Source organism: Pongo abelii, chromosome X (assembly GCF_028885655.2).
Source record: "Pongo abelii isolate AG06213 chromosome X, NHGRI_mPonAbe1-v2.0_pri, whole genome shotgun sequence".
Lineage (NCBI taxonomy): Eukaryota > Metazoa > Chordata > Mammalia > Primates > Hominidae > Pongo > Pongo abelii.
This window is the reverse complement of record NC_072008.2, coordinates 2,930,803-2,956,355: the sequence shown is the minus strand read 5'-3', so window position 1 is coordinate 2,956,355 and position 25,553 is coordinate 2,930,803. Positions and strand designations below refer to the sequence as shown.

General features: G+C 43.9%; 1 protein-coding gene across 1 annotated transcript in view; it reads left to right on the top strand.

Annotated features, from left to right (window-relative positions):
• The window catches only part of MXRA5 (matrix remodeling associated 5), a 39,071-nt gene extending 14,789 nt beyond the window's left edge, over positions 1-24,282 (top strand). The window contains exons 3-7 of the mRNA XM_024241553.3: positions 2,807-2,936; positions 3,187-3,577; positions 8,341-13,308; positions 15,299-16,199; positions 21,221-24,282. Coding sequence (XP_024097321.2) covers positions 2,807-2,936; positions 3,187-3,577; positions 8,341-13,308; positions 15,299-16,199; positions 21,221-23,129 — 8,299 coding nt within the window. The 3' untranslated portion in view covers positions 23,130-24,282. The remainder of the gene's footprint in view (positions 1-2,806; positions 2,937-3,186; positions 3,578-8,340; positions 13,309-15,298; positions 16,200-21,220) is intronic.
• Positions 24,283-25,553: the final 1,271 nt, after the last annotated feature.

The window sequence follows — 25,553 nt, the reverse complement described above, 5'->3', positions numbered from 1 at the left end:
TTTTACTCTCACTGACTGTATTCTTGAATGCATTCAATGTCTTCTGTGAGTCTCCTCTTCTTTGTAATGGGGACATTATTGTTGTTGTTACAGTGTTTGCTTGTGGAATATTTAAGTTCCCATCCTGTTTTAATAAGACCAAAATACCACTAGGTAATAGGAAAAAAACTTTGGAATGGAACATTGCATGGTTTGACCTCTTTTTTCCTATTCCTTGAAAATTTTGGAAAGTTTCTTTTTTTCTTTCTTTCTTTCTTTTTTTTTTTTTGAGATGGAGTTTTGCTCTGTTGCCCAGGCTGGAGTGCAGTGGCACAATCACAGCTCTCTGCAGCCTCAACCTCCTGGGTTCAAGTGGTCTTCCCTGCTTAGCCTCCTGAGTAGCTGGGACCACAGGCATGCACCATCACACCCAACTAATTTTTGTATTTTTTGTAGAGATTAGGTCTCTCTATGTTGCCAGGCTGGTCTTGAACTCCTGGGCTCAAGTGATCCTCTCACCTCAGCCTCCCAAAGTGCTGGGATTATAGGCATGAGCTGCCATGCCCAGCCTGGAAATTTTCTTGAATCTCAGTTTCTGCTGTGGAAAGTTAGCCTGCTTCATGGGGTTTAGGTGATAAAGGGCAAAAAGTAATACAAAGAGGACAAGGCTCAATTCCAGCTAAGTTTCCCACCTTCTGTGGAATCCAAAGCATGTTCATAAGATACACACATAGCTATGAGCCCAATTCTTTTAATATTTTACCTCTCGCCAGTGTTAAATAAAGCAGAGCTTAGCTGACAAGACGCTGGAGTTATGCACTAAAAAGAAGAGTGAAAAATACATGTAATCAAGAAGAGAGAACCACTATATATGATTGTTTATTGACTACATGAGTCAAAATGATGAACAGGAAATAGGATCATCTTCTACTATATTTTCCCCATACACCATATTGAATCTATACAACATTATTTCAATAAGATGGGATGCATTTAATTCCATCTGATGTTTTCTTTGCATAAATTCATTTTAAAAAGAAGAATGCGGCCGGGCGTGGTGGCTCCCGCCTGTAATCCCAGCACTTTGGGAGGCCGAGGCGAGCGGATCACAAGATCAGGAGATCGAGACCATCCTGGCTAACATGATGAAACCCCATCTCTACTAAAAATACAAAAGATTAGCCGGGTGTGGTGGCGGGCGCCTGTGGTCCCAGCTACTCAGGAGGCTGAGGCAGGAGAATGGCGTGAACCTGGGAGGTGGAGCTTGCAGTGAGCCGAGATCGCGCCACTGCACTCCAGCCTGGGTGACAGAGCGAGACTCCGTCTCAAAAAAAAAAGAAAAAAAAAAAGAAGAATGCAATTATGAAAGGAGGTCTTTGAAAAGTTTGATGCAATCAAGATGAATGGTTTTTGAGGGTAGAGCTTATAAATTTCCTGCACTAGAAAATTTGTAGCTGAAAGGTGCTTCCTAAGGCTGGGTCTTAGGGGAGTCACACCTAACCTGGTGTTTCTGTTGACTTTGGAATTGTAGTCCAGGTTTGAGCACATATGAGTATGAGAAAATTGGATCTTGCTAGCATCTGCTGCATTTAGCTACGAGCTGTTCACTTATGTTCTCTGCTAATTGATTTCCTTTTATTTAAGTGAAAAGGAGAAGCAATCAATGATATCAGGCTAGATGTGTTATATCTCAGCAGAAACAGTGATTTATGGTAACAGTGTGCAGGCTTCTCTATTCATTTTTCAAATTGCTTATCCAGGGATCAAGTTTAAGCATTGTTGTATGCTATTACAAATATGGCAATGAGAAATTTCTAAATTGGTCAAGAAAGCATCTTGACAATTATATACACAACAACAAAAAACCAAAAATTTAAAACAAAAAGAACTCATCTTGAGGACAGGTTACAGGAAAAAACAAAACAAAAAGGAAACCTAGGATGTCTACGAGTAACTTTGATCATCCTTCAGACATGGCAGCCTGTCCATGGGAAATAAGAGTGTCAGTGCCGTGCTCAACGTTTCTATTTGGCCCTTAGCACAGAGCTGTCTCCTTTCTTACCATATGCAAAACAAATTCCAATGCTGTGGATTTTCCTGTCCCTGCTAGCCACGTGTCCCTCTTTATTACTGTCACTTCAGCACAGAGTTTCCAAGAAAGAGACACGTGGAACAGCCTCATGTTGAATTCTAAATCCTACTGATGGACACCAAATAGCCTCCTGACCACATTAGCATATTCCAAGTCAAGTTCTCCATGAATGTTCCTTAACAGAATGAAGACAAATAAATATGTGTCACTTTCTTCTTGACCCCAGAGGTAGGGACACGAAGGGATAAACGTCTTTGGGAATGGCACCCCTATAACTTCAGAATCACTACTTCATGACCAGGTGCAGTGCCTCTTGCTTGTAATCCCAGCACTTTGGGAGCCCAGGCAGGTGGATCACATGAGGCCAGGAGTTCCAGATCAGCCTGGGCACATATCAAAACCCTGTCTCTACAAAAACGAAAAATAAAAAATTAGCCAGGGATAGTGGACTGTGCCTATAGTTCCAGCTACTTGGGAGGCTGATGTGGGAGGATTGCTGGAGCCTGGGAGGTGGAGGCTGCAGTGAGCTACGATTGCACCACTGCACTCCAGCCTGGGTGACGGAGTAAGATTGTCTCAAATAAATAAATAAATAAATAAATAAATAAATAGACTCACCATTTTACTAATTTGCTCTTGGGCAGGCTAGGGAATGTTTCCCATATGGGAGTTAAGTATTTGCTATTTATTTTCTTTATTATTATTATTATTATTATTATTATTACTATTCTTTAGGTTTAATAGCATACAGGCCCTGTCAGAAACCTCATTTGCAGGACTGACCAAGTTGGAGCTACTTATGATTCACGGCAATGAGATCCCAAGCATCCCCGATGGAGCTTTAAGAGACCTCAGCTCTCTTCAGGTAAACCCATGGCATTTATAAGTGTCACTAAATTGCATCCTCTAAGACCAGTAATAAAGAATAGAAACTATGTTATTCTCCTTAATGATCAATAAAACGGCTATTGTTTGACATGAAAGACAAGCTTCATGTCATTACTCTCCAGCCCTTTGTACTGGTTTCTGTTTGTGGTTGTGGCTTTTTAAACTATAAACAGGATCGTTTTGTTTTGTTTTGTTTTGTTTTGTTTTGTTTTCCCCTGTCCTTGTAGGTTTTCAAGTTCAGCTACAACAAGCTGAGAGTGATCACAGGACAGACCCTCCAGGGTCTCTCTAACTTAATGAGGCTGCACATTGACCACAACAAGATCGAGTTTATCCACCCTCAAGCCTTCAACGGCTTAATGTCTCTGAGGCTACTCCATTTGGAAGGAAATCTCCTCCACCAGCTGCACCCCAGTACTTTCTCCACGTTCACATTTCTGGATTATTTCAGACTCTCCACCATAAGGCACCTCTACTTAGCGGAGAACATGATTAGAACTCTTCCTGCCAGCATGCTTCGGAACATGCCGCTTCTGGAGAATCTTTACTTGCAGGGAAATCCGTGGACCTGCGATTGTGAGATGAGATGGTTTTTGGAATGGGATGCAAAATCCAGAGGTAAGGAGAGAGGAGAGCAGACCACTCCTAGGTGCACATTCTTTTATCTTTTTGGAGACGTTCCATTCTCCAAGGTTCTTATATTGACTTATTCATCTTGCCTTCCATGAAATCTGAGCACCCAATCAGCTACTTTAAACTCACTTTAAACGTTACCACACTTTAAACGTTACCACTTAATGTTAAGTGGAACTCACACTTTAAACGTTACCACTTTAACTTTAAACTTTACCACTTAACTTTAAACGTTACCACTTAAATGTTAAGACATCTCCATTCCCCAACGCAAAGGCAGTTATCCCTTAGTGAATTGTAGTGCTCATGTAATCAGTTACATACAGGTGATGTGGGTTGCCATGGAATGGGTATCCGGAGGATCATGCCAGCCTTGGACTGCAGCTTAATGTGGGAAACTGGGACTGGGAAGGGGCTGTGAATGCATGTTCCATGAGAAATTCACAAAGGATGCTTGGAAAAGAGCAGGCTGGTGAGAGGAGTGGCTACAAGGTCATTATTTTACGGACAGGGAAGCGATGCTCACTATTGATCTAGAGAGCTGTGACAACAACCAGGACTTATGTGTAGCAGTTGCAACAAAGTAGACTGTGATTCCTTTCTGCCTTCCTTCCTTCTCTCCCCTTCCTTCATCTTCCTTCCTTCCTTCCCTCCTTCCTTCTCTCCTTCCTTCCTTCTTCTCTTCCTTCCCTCCTTCTTTCCTTCCCTCCTTCTTTCCTTTCTTCCTTCTCTCCTTCCTTCTCTCCTTCCTTCCTTTTTTCCTTCATTCCTTCCTTCTTTTTTCCTTCCTTCCTTCTCTCCTTCCTTCCTTCTTTTTTCCTTCCTTCCTTCTCTCCTTCCTTCCTTCTTTTTTCCTTCATTCCTTCCTTTTTGCTTCCTTCCTTCCTTCTTTTTTCTTTCCTTCCTTCCTTCTCTCCTTCCTTCCCTGCTTCCCACCTTCCCTCCTTTACTCCTTCCTTCATTCCCTCCTCCTCTCCTTCCTTCCTTCCTTCGTTCTCTCCTTCCTTCCTTCTTTCCTTCCTTCCTTCCCTCCTTCCCTCCCTGCTTCCCACCTTCCCTCCCTCGCTCCTTCCTTCCTTCCTTCCTCCTGCCTTCTCTCCTGCCTTCCTTTCTTCCTTCTGTCCTTCCTTTCATCCCTCCCTTCCTCCATTCCTCCCCCCTCCCTTTCACCCTCCCTCCCTCCCTCCCTCCCTATCTTCCCTTCCTTCCTTCCTTTCTCCCCCTTCTCTAAGCCCTACCTTGCAACCTATCCCCATCCTTAGATTACATTGTGTTTACCATATCCTGGATCTATTTCCTCAACTCCATCCTCACAGCTGCTGACCTGGATCAAGCTCCTTTCCTTCTCTCTCTGGTAGGAAGGGGGAGCATTCTAAACAAGTGTCCCCATGGCCTTGTCAGCCCTGTTTTCCATCCACTCTCTACAAAGCAGTGAGAACATTTTTACAGAATGTGCATCCAGTCAGGCCACACCTCTGCGTAACTGATTTCCATTGCTTTTAGGATAAGATACACATTTGCACATTCCCTCCAAGAAGTCTCCACACAATGGTCGCTCCACCTGTCCCCACTATCCTCTAGCATGGTGGTCCCATTGCTCCTCTTATTCATCTATTTCTAGCCACACAGTCTTCCCTTCTGTTCCTTGCAGTTTCTAAACTTATTTCCAACTCAACGTCATTGGATTTGCTCAGTTGCCTACTTGGGAGTCTTTACTGCTAGACATTCAAGAGGCTTGCTTTTTCTTAGCTTTTAGAGCTTCATTCCAAGAGGCCATCAAGCAATGGATGTGGGAAAGACAGAAGTACACCCACTTGTGAATGGTCTTAACCAGAAAAGACACATGCCTCCTCCACTCATGTTCCATTGGTGGGAACCAGTCTTCACACCCCAGTGGATGTAAGGGGGCCTGAAAATATATTTGGATGGCTATTTTGTGGCAGCAACGCTATATTATGGATGTGGACCCACAAAACTTTGCTGGGCAAAGAACCATCTCTGCTACTGTCTGGAGATACACATGCATATCTTTGTGTGTGCATGTCTACGCATGTATTTGTGCACATGTGTGTACATCTGTGTATGTGTAGATTTGCATGTATGTGAAAGAAACTCAAGATTGTAAAGTATTAAAGTTAGTTTTATATAGTGAGCATTTCTGAAGATTGCAATCCCAGGATCTTTCAGAGTTTCTGTTAGACTGCTGCATAGCAAGGTTTCAGCCCACAGCTTATACACAGATGGTGGAGCTTCTGCAGGTGCTCAGAAGTCACATCAAATGTGGTCAGAATTCACATCAGTTGTGCTCAGAAGTTACATTAGAGCTGATTCTCATCAAAGTTTGGGTGCCAGGGGACATCTGGTTATAGATTACAGAGGCATAGTCATTAATCCTGCCAGACATTATTTTATGTGTAGAAAGAGGCAGGGGCTAGGAGCATTGAACTCATCTTTTCTAAAAGTGCAGTGATTCAGGCAAGAGACATGTGGACCTGTGCTCGATCCTGCTCATCATCTTCAGGGCATTCATGTAGAGGCTGCGCTCATTCGCTGAGCCATGAAATTCAGCTGGCCAAGGGATTTTGTGAAATGCTCCTGCTTGTGTTTGCTGCTTTGTCTCACAGCATGTATGTGTGTGGGTATGAGTGTGAGTGTGAGTATGTGTATGTGTGTTGGGGGGAGATGTGCAAAACAATCCTATTTGCATGTTGAAGTGTTTGCTTTGAAAGTCACACAGAAAACCGTGGTCAGGAGGGCAAAAGGAAAGATGGCAAAGCCAGTTAGGAGCTTTATAATTCTCCAAGTCATAGATGAAGCAGTAAGACTGGCTTCTTCCCAATGGGAATGGGCAGAAGTAGGCAGAGGACTGTCATGAAAAACTCCTAGTATTCCAGTTTCCCCAAGCAGAGAGAGTATGGCATCACTTACCGAGATAGAACAGGCACGAGATTCTACATTTAGGTCAGGGAGAGAATATAAGTTTGTCTCATAGATGTCAGTTTGAGGACCCTTCTAGCTATCTAAATAGACATGTCAAAGAGGCAATGGGGTGTGGAACTCAGGGAATGTGTTTGGACTAGAGAAGCACATATGGTAGTCATCACTGGTGGGTGGATGGTAATTGGAACCACACATGTGGGAGAGGCCATTGACGCTGAAGCCGAGCAGAAAGGAAAGGGGCTTAGGCTCAAGTCAAGGAGGACCCAGTCAGCAACGATTCAGGCAGAGGAGGAGGAGGAAGCAGTGACTGAGACCGAGTTGTGGCCAGAAAGGACGGAGAAAATTCCAGAGGATTTCATATCCAGGAGACCAAGAGGATAACGTGAACTCAAAAGCATACACTCTGTGAAGTGTTTACTACAAATATAGAGAGAGTTATAAATATAGATATAGTTACCTAGATACATACATATTGATTATATATACATTATATATTATAAATTTATAAATATAGTTATAAATATAGATATAGTTACCTAGATACATACATATTGATTATATATAAATTATATATTATAAATTTATAAATATACAGAGAGTTATAAATATAGATATAGTTCCTAGATAGATACATATTGATTATATATAAATTATATATTATAAATTTATAAACATAGAGTTATAAATATATAGTTACCTAGATACATACATATTGATTATATATAAATTATATATTATAAATTTATAAATATAGAGAATTATAAATATAGATATAGTTCCTAGATAGATACATATTGATTATATATAAATTATATATTATAAATTTATAAATATATAGTTATAAATATAGATATAGTTACCTAGATACATACATATTGATTATATATATTTATATATGAATATATAAATATATATTATAAATTTATAAATTATTTATAAATAAATATATTTTTATATTTCTTTATAAATATATGTACATCTATAAATTTGTATATTGTTATATCATGATTTAAAAAAGTAAATGTGATACATGCCAAAGATTCTTCCTTTTACCTGAAAATGCTTTCATGGGTTTATATATTTATATCCATATATAATTTATATATTATTTATATATACTTAGATATAAAATACATTGATTATATGTCAATATATATCTACATATTAATATATATTTATTAATATATCAATATATGTTTATATATCATGACAGATATATATCTATATATTATATAAATATATATCTATTATATATCTATATATTATAATCTATCTATATATTAAGATAGATACATATTTGTATATATTGAGATAGATATATATCAAGATTTTTAAATATATATTGGTATATATATCAAGATGAAAAACAACAAAAAGTAGATATGATGTGATACGTGCAAAGATTCATCCTTTTACCAAGAAATGCTTCCCCAGTTTGCAGTTATTTATATAGATTCTCCTAAACTTTCACAGAAGGTACATTGTATAATGTATGTGAATGAAGTTGTTTTCTTTAACTTAGAAATGTTTTTTAAATACCCGTTAATAAGTATTTTAAGACATTTTTAAGTAAAAATTATTATTAATGGTTAAGCAGTTATAAAGCACCCGTTAGTTACCACACAGTGTGCTAAAACTGTGGTTTAACATGAAGCCTCAAAGGCAACTCATGTATAGGATTCCTTGTTTATGGGATTACAGCTGGGTGATAAAGACGCAAACATAGGCTTTATCCTCTGGCCATGTGCAAGGCGTGCCATTCTTTGGCTCCTTACCCTATTGAGTGTCTATTTGCTTATTTGTTTTAGGAATTCTGAAGTGTAAAAAGGACAAAGCTTATGAAGGCGGTCAGTTGTGTGCAATGTGCTTCAGTCCAAAGAAGTTGTACAAACATGAGATACACAAGCTGAAGGACATGACTTGTCTGAAGCCTTCAATAGAGTCCCCTCTGAGACAGAACAGGAGCAGGAGTATTGAGGAGGAGCAAGAACAGGAAGAGGATGGTGACAGCCAGCTCATCCTGGAGAAATTCCAATTGCCCCAATGGAGCATCTCTTTGAATATGACCGACGAGCATGGGAACATGGTGAACTTGGTCTGTGACATCAAGAAACCAATGGATGTGTACAAAATTCACTTGAACCAAACGGATCCTCCAGATATTGACATAAATGCAACAGTTGCCTTGGACTTTGAGTGTCCGATGACCCGGGAAAACTATGAAAAGCTGTGGAAATTGATAGCATACTACAGTGAAGTTCCCGTGAAGCTACACAGAGAGCTCATGCTCAGCAAAGACCCCAGAGTCAGCTACCAGTACAGGCAGGATGCTGATGAGGAAGCTCTTTACTACACAGGTGTGAGAGCCCAGATTCTTGCAGAACCAGAATGGGTCATGCAGCCATCCATAGATATCCAGCTGAACCGACGTCAGAGTACGGCCAAGAAGGTGCTACTTTTCTACTACACCCAGTATTCTCAAACAATATCCACCAAAGATACAAGGCAGGCTCGGGGCAGAAGCTGGGTTATGATTGAGCCTAGTGGAGCTGTGCAAAGAGATCAGACTGTCCTGGAAGGGGGTCCATGCCAGTTGAGCTGCAATGTGAAAGCTTCTGAGAGCCCATCTATCTTCTGGGTGCTTCCAGATGGCTCCATCCTGAAAGCACCCATGGATGACCCAGACAGCAAGTTCTCCATTCTCAGCAGTGGCTGGCTGAGGATCAAGTCCATGGAGCCATCTGACTCAGGCTTGTACCAGTGCATTGCTCAAGTGAGGGATGAAATGGACCGCATGGTATATAGGGTACTTGTGCAGTCTCCCTCCACTCAGCCAGCCGAGAAAGACACAGTAACAATTGGCAAGAACCCAGGGGAGCCGGTGACGTTGCCTTGCAATGCTTTAGCAATACCCGAAGCCCACCTTAGCTGGATTCTTCCAAACGGAAGGATAATTAATGATTTGGCTAACACATCACATGTATACATGTTGCCAAATGGAACTCTTTCCATCCCAAAGGTCCAAGTCAGCGATAGTGGTTACTACAGATGTGTGGCTGTCAACCAGCAAGGGGCAGACCACTTTACGGTGGGAATCACAGTGACCAAGAAAGGGTCTGGCTCACCATCCAAAAGAGGCAGACGCCCAGGTGCAAAGGCTCTTTCCAGAGTCAGAGAAGACATCGTGGAGGATGAAGGGGGCTCAGGCATGGGAGATGAAGAGAACACTTCAAGGAGACTTCTGCATCCAAAGGACCAAGAGGTGTTCCTCAAAACAAAGGATGATGCCATCAATGGAGATAAGAAAGCCAAGAAAGGGAGAAGAAAGCTGAAACTCTGGAAGCATTCGGAAAAAGAACCAGAGACCAATGTTGCAGAAGGTCGCAGAGTGTTTGAATCTAGACGAAGGATAAACATGGCAAACAAACAGATTAATCCGGAGCGCTGGGCTGATATTTTAGCCAAAGTCCGTGGGAAAAATCTCCCTAAGGGCACAGAGGTACCCCTGTTGATTAAAACCACAAGTCCTCCATCCTTGAGTCTAGAAGTCACACCACCTTCGCCTGCTGTTTCTCCCCCCTCGGCATCTCCTGTGCAGACAGTAACCAGTGCTGAAGAAACCTCAGCAGATGTACCTCTACTTGGTGAAGAAGAGCACGTTTTGGGTACCATTTCCTCAGCCAGCATGGGGCTAGAACACAACCACAGTGGAGTTATTCTTGTTGAACCTGAAGTAACAAGCACACCTCTGGAGGAAGTTGTTGATGAGCTTTCCGAGAAGACTGAGGAGATAACTTCCACTGAAGGCGACCTGAAGGGGACGGCAGCCCCTACACTTATATCTGAGCCTTATGAACCATCTCCTACTTTGCACACCTTAGACATAGTCTATGAAGAGCCCACCCATGAAGAGACGGCAACAGAGGGTTGGTTTGCGGCAGATGTTGGATCCTCACCGGAGCCCACATCCAGTGAGTATGAGCCTCCATTGGATGTTGTCTCCTTGGCTGAGTCTGAGCCCGTGCAATACTTTGACCCAGATTTGGAGACTAAGTCACAACCAGATGAGGATAAGATGAAAGAAGACACCTTTGCACACCTTACTCCAACCCCCACCGTCTGGGTTAATGACTCCAGTACATCACAGTTATTTGAGGATTCTACTATAGGGGAACCAGGTGTCCCAGGCCAATCACATCTACAAGGACTGACAGACAACATCCAGCTTGTGAAAAGTAGTCTAAGCACTCAAGACACCTTACTGACTAAAAAGGGTATGAAAGAGATGTCTCAGACACTACAGGGAGGAAATATGCTAGAGGGAGACCCCACACACTCCAGAAGTTCTGAGAGTGAGGGCCAAGAGAGCAAATCCATCACTTTGCCTGACTCCACACTGGGTATAATGAGCAGTATGTCTCCAGTTAAGAAGCCAGCAGAAACCACAGTTGGCACCCTTCTAGACAAAGACACCACAACAGCAACAACAACACAAAGGCAAAAAGTTGCTCCGTCATCCACCATGAGCACTCACCCTTCTCGAAGGAGACCCAACGGGAGAAGGAGATTACGCCCCAACAAATTCCGCCACCGGCACAAGCAAACCCCACCCACAACTTTTGCCCCATCAGAGACTTTTTCTCCTCAACCAACTCAGGCACCTGACATTAAGATTTCAAATCAAGTGGAGAGTTCTCTGGTTCCTACAGCTTGGGTGGATAACATAGTTAATATCCCCAAACAGTTGGAAATGGAGAAGAATGCAGAACCCATATCCAAGGGAACACCACGGAGAAAACAGGGGAAGAGGCCAAACAAACATCGATATACCCCTTCTACAGTGAGCTCAAGAGCGTCTGGATCCAAGCCCAGCCCTTCTCCAGAAAATAAACATAGAAACATTGCTACTCCCAGTTCAGAAACCATACTTTTGCCTAGAACTGTTTCTCTGAAAACTGAGGGCCCTTATGATTCCTTAGATTACATGACAACCACCAGAAAAATATATTCATCTTATCCTAAAGTCCAAGAGACACTTCCAGTCACATATAAACCCACATCAGATGGAAAAGAAATTAAGGATGATGTTGCCACAAATGTTGACAAACATAAAAGTGACATTTTAGTCACTGGTGAATCAATTACTAATGTCATACCAACTTCTCGCTCCTTGGTCTCCACTATGGGAGAATTTAAGGAAGAATCCTCTCCTGTAGGCTTTCCAGGAACTCCAACCTGGAATCCCTCAAGGACAGCCCAGCCTGGGAGGCTACAGACAGACATACCTGTTACCACTTCTGGGGAAAACCTTACAGACCCTCCCCTTCTTAAAGAGCTAGAGGATGTGGATTTTACTTCCGAGTTTTCGTCCTCTGTGACAGTCTCCACACCATTTCACCAGGAAGAAGCTGGTTCTTCCACAACTCTCTCAAGCATAAAAGTGGAGGTGGCTTCAAGTCAGGCAGAAACCACCACCCTTGATCAAGATCATCATGAAACCACTGTGGCTATTCTCCTTTCTGAAACTAGACCACAGAATCACACCCCTACTGCTGCCCGGATGAAGGAGCCACCATCCTTATCCCCATCCACAATTCTCATGTCTTTGGGACAAACCACCACCACTAAGCCAGCACTTCCCAGTCCAAGAATATCTCAAGCATCTAGAGATTCCAAGGAAAATGTTTTCTTGAATTATGTGGGGGATCCAGAAACAGAAGCAACCCCAGTGAACAATGAAGGAACACAGCATATGTCAGGGCCAAATGAATTATCAACACCCTCTTCCCACCAGGATGCATTTAACTTGTCTACAAAGCTGGAATTGGAAAAGCAAGTATTTGATAGTAGGAGTCTACCACGTGGCCCAGATAGCCACGACCAGGATGGAAGAGTTCATGCTTCTCATCAACTAACCAGGGTCCCTGCCAAACCCATCCTACCAACAGCAACGGTGAGGCTGCCTGAAATGTCCACACAAAGCGCTTCCAGATACTTTGTAACTTCCCAGTCACCTCGTCACTGGACCAACAAACCAGAAGTAACTACATATCCTTCTAGGGCTTTGCCAGAGAACAAACAGTTTACAACTCCAAGATTATCAAGTACAACAACTCCTCTCCCATTGCACATGTCCAAACCCAGCATTCCTAGTAAGTTTACCGACCGAAGAACTGACCAATTCAATGGCTACTCCAAAGTGTTTGGAAATAACAACATCCCTGAGGCAAGAAACCCAGTTGGAAAGCCTCCCAGTCCAAGAATTCCTCATTATTCCAATGGAAGACTCCCTTTCTTTACCAACAAGACTCTTTCTTTTCCACAGTTGGGAGTCACCCGGAGACCCCAGATACCCACTTCTCCTGCCCCAGTAATGAGAGAGAGAAAAGTTATTCCAGGTTCCCACAACAGGATACATTCCCATAGCACCTTCCATCTGGACTTTGGCCCTCCAGCACCTCCGTTGTTGCACCCTCCGCAGACCACGGGATCACCCTCAACTAACTTACAGAATATCCCTATGGTCTCTTCCACCCAGAGTTCTGTCTCCTTTATAACATCTTCTGTCCAGTCCTCAGGAAGCTTCCACCAGAGCAGCTCAAAGTTCTTTGCAGGAGGACCGCCTGCATCCAAATTCTGGTCTCTTGGGGAAAAGCCCCAAATCCTCACCAAGTCCCCACAGACTGTGTCCGTCACCGCTGAGACAGACACTGTGTTCCCCTGTGAGGCAACAGGAAAACCAAAGCCTTTCATTACTTGGACAAAGGTTTCCACAGGTAAGATGTTTAAGCATCTACTTTTTTTTTTTGGTCAATTTTTATTTTATTGGCTAGCAATATAATACATTAAAACAGTATGTGGTGAACAACATAAACACATTAGGAGAAATTTTTATAACACATTTGGGGAATTTTTTTACTCGAATAAGTGTTTATTTTTATTTTTATAATTTCAGCTTTTATTTTAGATGCAGGGGGAACACGTGCAGGCTTGTCACACGGGTATATTGTGTGATGCTGAGGTTTGGGGCACAAATGATCCCATTATCCAGGTAGTGAGCATAGCATCCAATAGGTACATTTTTCAGCCCTTGCCACCCCTCCCTCTCTCCTCTAGTAGTCCCAAGTGTCTATTTGTCCTATCTTTATGTCCATATGTACCCAATCTACACTTTAACCAGAGTTTGTGTAGGAGAAAGTTACTGGAGTCTTACTTTAGGATTAATTTACCTTTCTTATGGACTCAAGGGCCTCTCTGGGCAGGGGTGGCTGGCCACTGCAAGCCTGGGATGCCCATGCAGCTAGCCCGAGGAGTTCAGGAGAACAGCATGAGCATAAATAAATAAGGGAGAGGCTGTGTCTCTAGTAATTGAGCTTGTGGCATCTTAGCTCACCTTGGAAGTGGCTGGGACTCATGCCTGCTTCCAGAATTCTCTATTAAACCCAAGTTTGCTGTCCTTTGCCTGAAGATGGCCCTGTTTCTGGGATTAGTGTAAAGATGAAAAAGAGAAACAAAACATTCTTTTTCTCTATCCTTTTTTTATAGCATTCTTATTTCGTATGTGTGTGATGACAACACAAAATCTACTGTCAACAATTTTCAAGTATAAGCTAAATTGTTATTGAGTATAATATCACTTAAGCATATTCCTCCTAACTGAACTTCTTACTCTTTAATTAATATCTTCCCTTTACTCCCACCCCCAGCCTCTGGTAACCACCATTCCACTATCTGCTTCAGCTTCTATGAGTTCAACTTTCTTACATTGCACATATAAGTGAGATCATGCAGTATTTGTCTGTCTGTGCCTGGTTTATTTCACTTAATCTAATGTCCTCCAGGTTCATTTATGTTGTGGCAAATGACAGAATTTCGTTTTTTTTTTAAAAAAAAAAAGAAAAAGAAATAGAAAAGACAGAATGGCATTTCATTGTGCATATATACCACATTCTCTTTATCCATTCATTCATTGATGGACACTTAGCTGAATTCCATATCTTGGCTATTGTGAATAGCACTGTGGTAAACGCGGGAGTGCAGATGTCTTGTCAACATACTGACATCATTTCCTTTGGATAAATACCCAGTAGTGGGATTGCTAGACCATAGGCAGCTCTATTGTTAGTTTTATGAGGAACCTCCATACTGTTTTCCATAGTGGTTGTACCAAATTACGTTCCCACCAACAGTGTACGAGGGTGCCCTTTTCTCCACATCTTCACCAGTGTCTGTGTTTTTGGTCTTTTTGATAATAGCCATTTCAACAGGCTTGAGATGATATCTCAGTTTTACATTTCTTTCATGGTTAGGACCAAAACAGGCTGGGTGTGGTGGCTCACACTTGTAATCCCAGCACTCTGGGTAGTCAAGACAAGAGAATCACTTGAGGTCAGGAGTTCAAGACCAACCTGGGCAACACAGCAAGACCATGTCTCTACAAAAAACAAAAATTTAAATTATCCAGGAGTGGTGGCCTGCACCTGTAGCCCCAGCTACTTAGAAGGCTGAGTCCAGGAGGTCGAGACTGCAGTGAGCTATGATTGTACCACTGCACTCTCACCTGGGAGACAGAGCAAGACCCTATCTCTAACAAATAAAATAAACATTAAAAAAAAACTTTTAAAAACACTAAAACATTCTACCTACTACATTTGCTTTTGCTGCCTGGGTGATAAAGTGGAGAATTAGATTAACTAATACTGCTCGTTTGAGCATTATCAAAAGGGTACAGTTTATGCCAAAGCTGACTATGTTAATTTTCTCCAGGAGCTCTTATGACTCCGAATACCAGGATACAACGGTTTGAGGTTCTCAAGAACGGTACCTTAGTGATACGGAAGGTTCAAGTACAAGATCGAGGCCAGTATATGTGCACCGCCAGCAATCTGCACGGCCTGGACAGGATGGTGGTCTTGCTTTCGGTCACCGTGCAGCAACCTCAAATCCTAGCCTCCCACTACCAGGACGTCACCGTCTACCTGGGAGACACCATTGCAATGGAGTGTCTGGCCAAAGGGACCCCAGCCCCCCAAATTTCCTGGATCTTCCCCGACAGGAGGGTGTGGCAAACTGTGTCCCCCGTGGAGGGCCGCGTCACCCTGCACGAAAACCGGACCCTTTCCATCAAGGAGGCGTCCTTCTCAGACAGAGGCGTCTATAAGTGCGTGGCCAGCAATGCAGCCGGGGCGGACAGCCTGGCCATCCGCCTGCACGTGGCGGCACTGCCCCCCGTTATCCACCAGGAGAAGCTGGAGAACATCTCGCTGCCCCCGGGGCTCAGCATTCACATTCACTGCACTGCCAAGGCTGCGCCTCTGCCCAGCGTGCGCTGGGTGCTCGGGGACGGTACCCAGATCCGCCCCTCGCAGTTCCTCCACGGGAACTTGTTTGTTTTCCCCAACGGGACGCTCTACATCCGCAACCTCGCGCCCAAGGACAGCGGGCGCTATGAGTGCGTGGCCGCCAACCTGGTAGGCTCAGCGCGCAGGACGGTGCAGCTGAACGTGCAGCGTGCAGCAGCCAACGCGCGCATCACGGGCACCTCCCCGCGGAGGACGGACGTCAGGTACGGAGGGACCCTCAAGCTGGACTGCAGCGCCTCGGGGGACCCCTGGCCGCGCATCCTCTGGAGGCTGCCGTCCAAGAGGATGATCGACGCGCTCTTCAGGTAGGCGGCTCTGCGTGGCTTCCTGTAAATCGCTGGGCTCGTGGCCCCAACGAATATGAGTCCTTTTTCAGGATGAATATGCACACACATTGCTCCCTGCGTCCGATAAAATTAAATGAAATTAATTAGCAGGGCACGGTGGCTCACGCCTGTAATCCCAGCACTTTGGGAGGCCGAGGCGGGCGGATCACTTGAGGTCAGGAGTTCGAGACCAGCCTGGCCGACATGGTGAAACACTGTCTCTAATAAACATACAAAAATTTGCCGGGCATTGTGGCGAGCGTCTGTAGTCCCAGCTACTCTGGAGGCTGAGGCAGGAGAATTGCTTGAACCCGGGAGGTGGAGGTTGCAGTGAGCCAAGATCACACCACTTCACCCTGGATGACAGAGTGACATTCCATCTCAAATAATAATAATAATAAATTCATTAGAGACAGGGTGTCACTCTGTTGCCCAGGCTGGAGTGCAGTGGTGCGATCATAGCTCACTGCAGCCTCAAACTTCTGGGTTCAAGCGATCGTCCAGCTTCAGCCTCCTGAGTAGCTGGGACTACAGGTGTGCACCATGAGGCACGGCTTGTTATTATTATTATTATTATTATTTACTTTTTGTAGAGATGGGATCTGCTATGTTCCCAAGGATGATCTCGAGCACTTCACCTCAAGCAATCTTCCCGCCCCGACCTCCCAAAGTGCTGGGATGACAGGCTTGAGCTCCTGTGCGTGGCCCGGTGTGTGATTTATTTATTTATTTATTTATTTATTTATTTATTTTTGAGACGGAATCTCGCTCTGTCGCCTAGGCTGGAGTGCAGTGGCAAGATCTCGGCTCACTGCAAGCTCCGCCTCCCAGGTTCACGCCATTCTCCTGCCTCAGCCTCCCGAGTAGCTGGGACTACAGGCACCCACCACCACGCCCGGCTAATTTTTTGTATTTTTAGTAGAGACGGGGTTTCACCGTGTTAGCCAGGATGGTCTCAATCTCCTGACCTCGTGATCCGCCCACCTTGGCCTCCCAAAGTGCTGGGATTACAGGGGTGAGCCATGGCACCCAGCCCCAGTGTGTGATTTTTATGCAATGAAATTTTGTCCCTCTAAACTCGGATCCAGAACAAACACTTAACTTCTTAACAAATACTTAACTTCCTCCTCTCTTGCCCCATTAAAAAAAAAAAAAAAAAAGAAAAAAGATAAATGAACCAAGAAATTCTTGTTTTAATGATTATATGTTTAACTATAATGTTAGGACAAACAATTCAGCTTGCCTCTATTTCCATTATTGATTTCAACAAAATACGTAGATGTGTTAGGCTTTATTTTAATATGGCATTATTGGTACAGTCAAAGTGTATACATTGCTTTAAAAGCATCGTTACCACACCAACATAGTGCACTTGAAATGATAAAAATGTACTTGGGCTATGAAGTAAGCCAAGCCACCTTCTAATCAAGTGCCATCAGTTCCCAGATATACAGGTTTGTGGCAGTGCTTTGCAACCAAGGGTGATTTTGCCCCAAGACAACCCTTGGCAATATCTGAAGACACCTTTGATTGTCACAAATGGGGCAGTGGGTGCTTCTGGTATCTGGTGGGTGGAGCCCAGGGACGGTGCTCAACATCCTGCAGTGCACAGGATGACCCATCACAGATAGTCATTCATCCTACCTTCAATGTCTGTAGTCTTAGCATGAAAGATTCTATCTATCTATCTATCTATCTATCTATCTATCTATCTATCATCTGTCTGTCTGTCTATCCATCCATCATCTATGGCAGTGGTTTGCAACCAGGCATCAGGTGTTCCTTAGTCCCCAAGGGACAGTTGGTGATGTATGGAGACATTTTAGGTCATGATGACTCTGGGGTGGAGGGTGTGCTTCTGGTATATGGTGGCTGCAGCCCCAGGATGCTGCTCAACACCCTACAGTGCACAGGACACCCCACCACAGATTAGCATTCATCTTGCCTTAAATGTTACCACTGCTGAGGTCAAGTAACCCTGTCTTAGCATGTAAGATTTTGCCTATCCATTTACCTATCTATTTATCCATTCGTTCATTCCTGTATACCTAACCTATCCATCGATCCTTATCTCTTACGTATCTATTCATTCATGCATCCACCGACATCTATCTATCTATCTATCTATCTATCTATCTATCTGCCTACCTACCTGTCTATGGCAGTTGTTTACAACCAGGGAGATTTTCTTCCCAGGAGATATTTGGCTATGTCTGGCAACATTTTTTGGTTATCACAGATTGGATGGGTGCTACTGGCATCTGGTGGGTGGAGTCTGGGGACACTGCTCAACACCCTACAGTTCACAGGATGGCCCCATCACAGAGAAACTTCTAGCCCCAAATGTCCCTAGTGCCAAGATTGAGAAACCCTGAGCTAGATACAAAAAAAGAGCTAATATCTCTTTAATAAGCATTTCAAAAAATAGAGGACCCAGACAGTAGAGGAAAGGTAAAATGGAGTCCAACTAAATTCACAGTGCAATGGTGGAGAACCCCTGGATTGTGCTGTCTTCAGCACTCAGTAGCTCGAGTAGGAAAGCCTCTCACCGTGGGTCCCTCCCCAGGGTGGGAGCAAAATCAGCGTCCAAGGTTTTCTTCTGCACAGTTGTGTCTGGCCTTCCAGGACTCTTTGCAATTCAGGAAAAGGGCTGAGATGCCTTTTCCCTGCCTGTATTTTATACTTTAGATGGCTGGGTGGTGCCCTGAAGAGCTTGCACAATCAATCCAGAAGAGCCATGTACCCAATTTACCCAGGAATGCCTTCCAGCTTAGCAGATGTGCTGCCACATAGAGAACTGTTTTCCATTGAATTTGGCATGGTGGAGGCAATTTTGAATGGATAACAGTATAAGAATGCAGTTCCAGTAAGATTTTTGAGTCATTCCATTAATGTCTCCATATAAATCCTAAATAAATTATAAAACATTATTTCTGTCGCTTCATTCTTAGTAAATTCTGACTATATTCTTAGTAAAGTGTAATTGAACAAACCATGTGCATTTTGTCAAAGAGCAGGCTCTGCCCTGCTATTTAAAAATACAAATATTGAGCCAGGCGCAGTGGCTCACGCCTGCAATCCCAGCACTTTGGGAGGCCGAGGTGGGTGGATTGCTTGAGGTCAGGAGTTCAAGACCAGCCGGACCAATATGGTGAAACCCCGTCTCTACTCAAAATACAAAAATTAGCAGGGCATGGTGGCCTATGCCTGTAGACCTAGCTACTCAGAAAGCTGAGGCAGGAGAATCATTTGAACCCGGGAGGCGGAGGTTGCAGTGAGCCGAGATCAGGCCACTGCACTCCAGCCTGGGCGACAGAGCGAGACTCCATCTCAAAAAACAAAAACAAAAACAAAAACAAATATCAGAGCTTCGTTTCTTGAAGCTGAATCTCTCACGACGCATAGGCATCTGTGGCTTTGAGATTTGCTCAGTTGATTCTGATGACTACTGGGCTAGGGGTCACTGTTAATGGAAGCCTCAGAATGTTTACAGACACATGCTACCATACTCATTTTTGGATTCAAATTCCAAGGCACATTTAAATGTCCTTGCCTGTCCCACACCTATTAAATTCCTTACCAAGTTACATTGACTTGATTCTCACTCATGGCCCACAAAACAGTGTATACGGTCATAGTTAATCATTGCTTTCATTACAATGATTAGGTTGAATGTAATCACAATTGGGCTTATTTTTTAAAAGATCTATGACACTGTCTTAGACATGCCATCAGAAAAATGGAGTGTTGCCAGGTATGGTGGCTCATGCCTGTAATCCCAGCACTTTGGGAGACCAAGGCAGAAGGATCACTTAAGTCCAGGAGTTCAAACTCAGCCTGGACAACACAGCAAGATCCTTTCTCTACAAAATAAAAAATAAAATAAACTCCAGCCAGGCATATTGGTGTATGGTTGTAGTCCAAGCTACTCAGGAGGCTGAGACAGAAGTGTCCCTTGAGTCCAAGAGATCGAGACTACAGTTAGCTATGATTGCACCACTGCACTCCGGCCTGGGTGACAAACAAGACCTCAGTTCTTAAAAAAAAAAAAAAGAAAGTGTGGTATTTAGGAAATATTAAGGCTCCCATTATAATGTTTGTGTAATTGAGAATTCAATAGGGACAATTTTAAAAGGGAGAACTTTCTCAATATTTTCACTGGATTATTCAACATATTAGTTCCGAATAACTAAAGGATACTTTAGTATTTATAAAACTCTTACATATATAATGAAGATTTTCCTATCATCCTTTCTAGTTCGCCTCTGTTAAACCTTTTTGTAATTATTAACTCAGCAGGGCTTGGACTTCATGGGGAAGAATGATACACCAGCCTTGAGATTTTAGCTAGTGAGTGTTACTCAGCTTTAATTACAAATTCTGGAAAACCTGTTACACCAACAGTGCCAGCTTCTGAAGAGCCCAATTTTAGCCTTGAAACTTGCCTTGAAACTCACCTTGAAACTCTGGGCATAACCATAATTACATGACCATATTAGAGTTGCTTTTCTGACTCTTGCCCAAAACTGGGATAGAACAGCTTTAAAAAAGAAATTGCCAAGAGTAGAAACCGTGTCTAAAGCATTTTCTCCAGGAAGAATTTAACATCTTTATAAGGTTGACCCAGATTCATCACCGTCTCCATAACTGTAGCATTTTATCTGATTTTGTTGTTACAATGACCTCTGTAATGACCACCATGCAAATACTTGATCCACACACACTTGCAGGAATGGGATTGGCGTCTTTGACTACATTTCAGGTCCTTGAACCCATGGTCAGGCCAGCCTAACATCAGATTCAACAGGGAGTTCTTATTTGCAGTCAATCACTTTCCACAACCTTCTCCAGGCTGTAAAAACCATTGGGCATTTTGCAATAGCAGCCACCTGGGCTGATGCATCACAGAACCACCTATTTTTGTGTTATTCCAGTGACCTAATGCCACAGTAGAGCATTTAGGAAACTGACATCTTACTCCTTTTTCTTTTTTTCTGTAGTTTTGATAGCAGAATCAAGGTGTTTGCCAATGGGACCCTGGTGGTGAAATCAGTGACGGACAAAGATGCCGGAGATTACCTGTGCGTAGCTCGAAATAAGGTTGGTGATGACTACGTGGTGCTCAAGGTGGATGTGGTGATGAAACCGGCCAAGATTGAACACAAGGAGGAGAACGACCACAAAGTCTTCTATGGGGGTGACCTGAAAGTGGACTGTGTGGCCACCGGGCTTCCCAATCCCGAGATCTCCTGGAGCCTCCCAGATGGGAGTCTGGTGAACTCCTTCATGCAGTCGGATGACAGCGGTGGACGCACCAAGCGCTATGTCGTCTTCAACAATGGGACACTTTACTTTAACGAAGTGGGGATGAGGGAGGAAGGAGACTACACCTGCTTTGCCGAAAATCAGGTCGGGAAGGACGAGATGAGAGTCAGAGTCAAGGTGCTGACAGCGCCTGCCACCATCCGGAACAAGACTTACTTGGCGGTTCAGGTGCCCTATGGAGACGTGGTCACTGTAGCCTGTGAGGCCAAAGGAGAACCCATGCCCAAGGTGACTTGGTTGTCCCCAACCAACAAGGTGATCCCCACCTCCTCTGAGAAGTATCAGATATACCAAGATGGCACTCTCCTTATTCAGAAAGCCCAGCGTTCTGACAGCGGCAATTACACCTGCTTGGTCAGGAACAGCGCGGGAGAGGATAGGAAGACGGTGTGGATTCACGTCAACGTCCAGCCACCCAAGATCAACGGTAACCCCAACCCCATCACCACTGTGCGGGAGATAGCAGCCGGGGGCAGTCGGAAACTGATTGACTGCAGAGCTGAAGGCATCCCCACCCCGAGGGTGTTATGGGCTTTTCCCGAGGGCGTGGTTCTGCCAGCTCCATACTATGGAAACCGGGTCACTGTCCATGGCAACGGTTCCCTGGACATCAGGAGTCTGAGGAAGAGCGACTCCGTCCAGCTGGTATGCATGGCACGCAACGAGGGAGGGGAGGCCAGGTTGATCGTGCAGCTCACTGTCCTGGAGCCCATGGAGAAACCCATCTTCCACGATCCGATCAGCGAGAAGATCACGGCCATGGCAGGCCACACCATCAGCCTCAACTGCTCTGCCGCGGGGACCCCGACACCCAGCCTGGTGTGGGTCCTTCCCAATGGCACCGATCTGCAGAGTGGACAGCAGCTGCAGCGCTTCTACCACAAGGCTGATGGCATGCTACACATTAGCGGTCTCTCCTCGGTGGACGCCGGGGCCTACCGCTGCGTGGCCCGCAATGCCGCTGGCCACACGGAGAGGCTGGTCTCCCTGAAGGTGGGACTGAAACCGGAAGCAAACAAGCAGTATCATAACCTGGTCAGCATCATCAATGGTGAGACCCTGAAGCTCCCCTGCACCCCTCCCGGGGCTGGGCAGGGACGTTTCTCCTGGACGCTCCCCAATGGCATGCATCTGGAGGGCCCCCAAATCCTGGGACGCGTTTCTCTTCTGGACAATGGCACCCTCATGGTTCGTGAGGCCTCGGTGTTTGATAGGGGTACTTATGTATGCAGGATGGAGACGGAGTACGGCCCTTCGGTCACCAGCATCCCCGTGATTGTGATCGCCTATCCTCCCCGGATCACCAGCGAGCCCACCCCGGTCATCTACACCCGGCCTGGGAACACCGTGAAACTGAACTGCATGGCTATGGGGATTCCCAAAGCTGACATCACGTGGGAGTTACCGGATAAGTCGCATCTGAAGGCAGGGGTTCAGGCTCGTCTGTATGGAAACAGATTTCTTCACCCCCAGGGATCACTGACCATCCAGCATGCCACACAGAGAGATGCCGGCTTCTACAAGTGCATGGCAAAAAACATTCTCGGCAGTGACTCCAAAACAACTTACATCCACGTCTTCTGAAATGTAGATTCCAGAATGATTGCTTAGGAACTGACAACAAAGCGGGGTTTGTAAGGGAAGCCAGGTTGGGGAATCGGAGCTCTTAAATAATGTGTCATAGTGCATGGTGGCCCCCGGTGGGTTTCAAGTTGAGGTTGATCTTGATCTACAATTGTTGGGAAAAGGAAGCAATACAGACACGAGAAGGAGGGCTCAGCCTTGCTGGGAACTTTCTTTTGTGTTTACATCATGCCAGAGGCTTCATTCAGGGTATCTGTGCTCTGACTGCAATTTTTCTTTTTTTGCAAATGCCACTCGACTGCCTTCATAAGCGTCCATAGGATATCTGAGGAACATTCATCAAAAATAAGCCATAGACATGAACAACGCCTCACTACCCCATTGAAGATGCATCACCTAGTTAACCTGCTGCAGTTTTTACATGATAGACTTTGTACCAGATTGACAAGTCATCTTTCAGTTATTTCCTTTGTCACTTCAAAACTCCAGCTTGCCCAATAAGGATTTAGAACCAGAGTGATTGATATATATATATATATTTTAATTCAGAGTTACATACATACAGCTACCATTTTATATAAAAAAAGAAAAACATTTCTTCCTGGAACTCACTTTTTATATAATGTTTTATATATATATTTTTTTCCTTTCAAATCAGACGATGAGACTAGAAGGAGAAATACTTTCTGTCTCATTAAAATTAATAAATTATTGGTCTTTACAAGACTTGGATACATTACAGCAGACATGGAAATACAATTTTAAAAAATTTCTCTCCAACCTCCTTCAAATTCAGTCACCACTGTTATATTACCTTCTCCAGGAACCCTGCAGTGGGGAAGGCTGCGATATTAGATTTCCTTGTATGCAAAGTTTTTGTTAAAAGCTGTGCTCCGAGGAGGTGAGAGGAGAGGAAGGAGAAAACTGCATCATAACTTTACAGAATTGAATCTAGGGTCTTCCCCGAAAAGCCCAGAAACTTCTCTGCAGTATCTGACTTGTCCATCTGGTCTAAGGTGGCTGCTTCTTCCCCAGCCATGAGTCAGTTTGTGCTCATGAATAATACAAGACCTGTTATTTCCATGACTGCTTTACTGTATTTTTAAGGTCAATATACTGTACATTTGATAATAAAATAATATTCTCCCAAAAACGGGGCAGTGATGACAATGCTATTTTCAAGGACAAAAGAGGGTCCCATGAATTTGGGTTTCCATCAGAGCGGTTGAAAAAACTGCTTTCATTCACTTTCTCTCCATGATTAGCTTCTCTACACATTTTTAACAGGCAAGGAAACTGAGACAAAGGCAATGCTTCTGATGACAGATTTGGCAGGCAGGAAGGCAGGGTTTGAGTGTCACTTGCATGTAGTGACAATTTCAGTATGCAGCAAGACAGTGTGGGGACTGAGAAGCAGTGCTCTAGGAAATCCTTCAGGATTTTTCTTTTTTAATTTTTGTTAAAGTGACATCTGGAAATACATGTACTGGTGTTCCACAAATATGCAAAACTGTCCTTCTTTTGCTTCCCCTGAGAGGAAGGAAAAAGGCAAACAAGATAAACATTTGGGAAAAATATGACTGTCAGCATTTCAGGAAATGCACTGTCGCCAATTGTTAAAGAATGTTGGTCATGGAAACTAAAGAATGCAGTTTTTTTTTTTTAACTCTGTGGGAGGCATAGAGCCTGTCTCTCATTCATGAATCCACTTATTTGCTTAAATATGTCTGCACAGCCCTTACTGTGTGCTGGATATCAAGAGAGGCCTGAGGAGGCAGAGAGGTGGAGGAGGAGGTGGTGCTTGGAGTGTTTATCCTCAATAGACAGGCTCTTCAGATGGTGCAGGGTCTCTCAAAATGCACGTGAATAACATTTGGGGCTGGATGATTCTCTGGGCTGGGGAGTCCTGTGTAGGGTGTTGAGCAGCATCCCTGGGCTCTACCCGCCAGATACTAGTACCCTCCCGCCCCCCCCAAAATTGTGATGACCAAAAATGTCTCTGGACATTGCCAAATGCCCCTTTAGGGGGTGCAAACTTGCTCCTAGCTGAGAGCCACTGACATAAAGCATAGATTAGATTGGTAGATAGATAACTGACAGATGATTGATATAGATAGAAAGTGATAGATAGATGGTAGATAGATGACAGATAGATAAATGATTGATAGATATAAAGTGATAGATGATAGGTTGATAATAGATATGGATAGGAGACATAAATAGATAAGGATTGATACAGATAGATGATTTATAGATATAAATAGATAATAGATATGGAAAGGAGTAAGATAGGTAGATAGATAATAGATGGTTGGATGGATGATAGATAGATAGATAGATAAATAATGGATGGTTGGATGGATGATAGATACACAGATAGATAAAGGATGGATAGTTGGGTGGATGATAGATATGTATATAGAT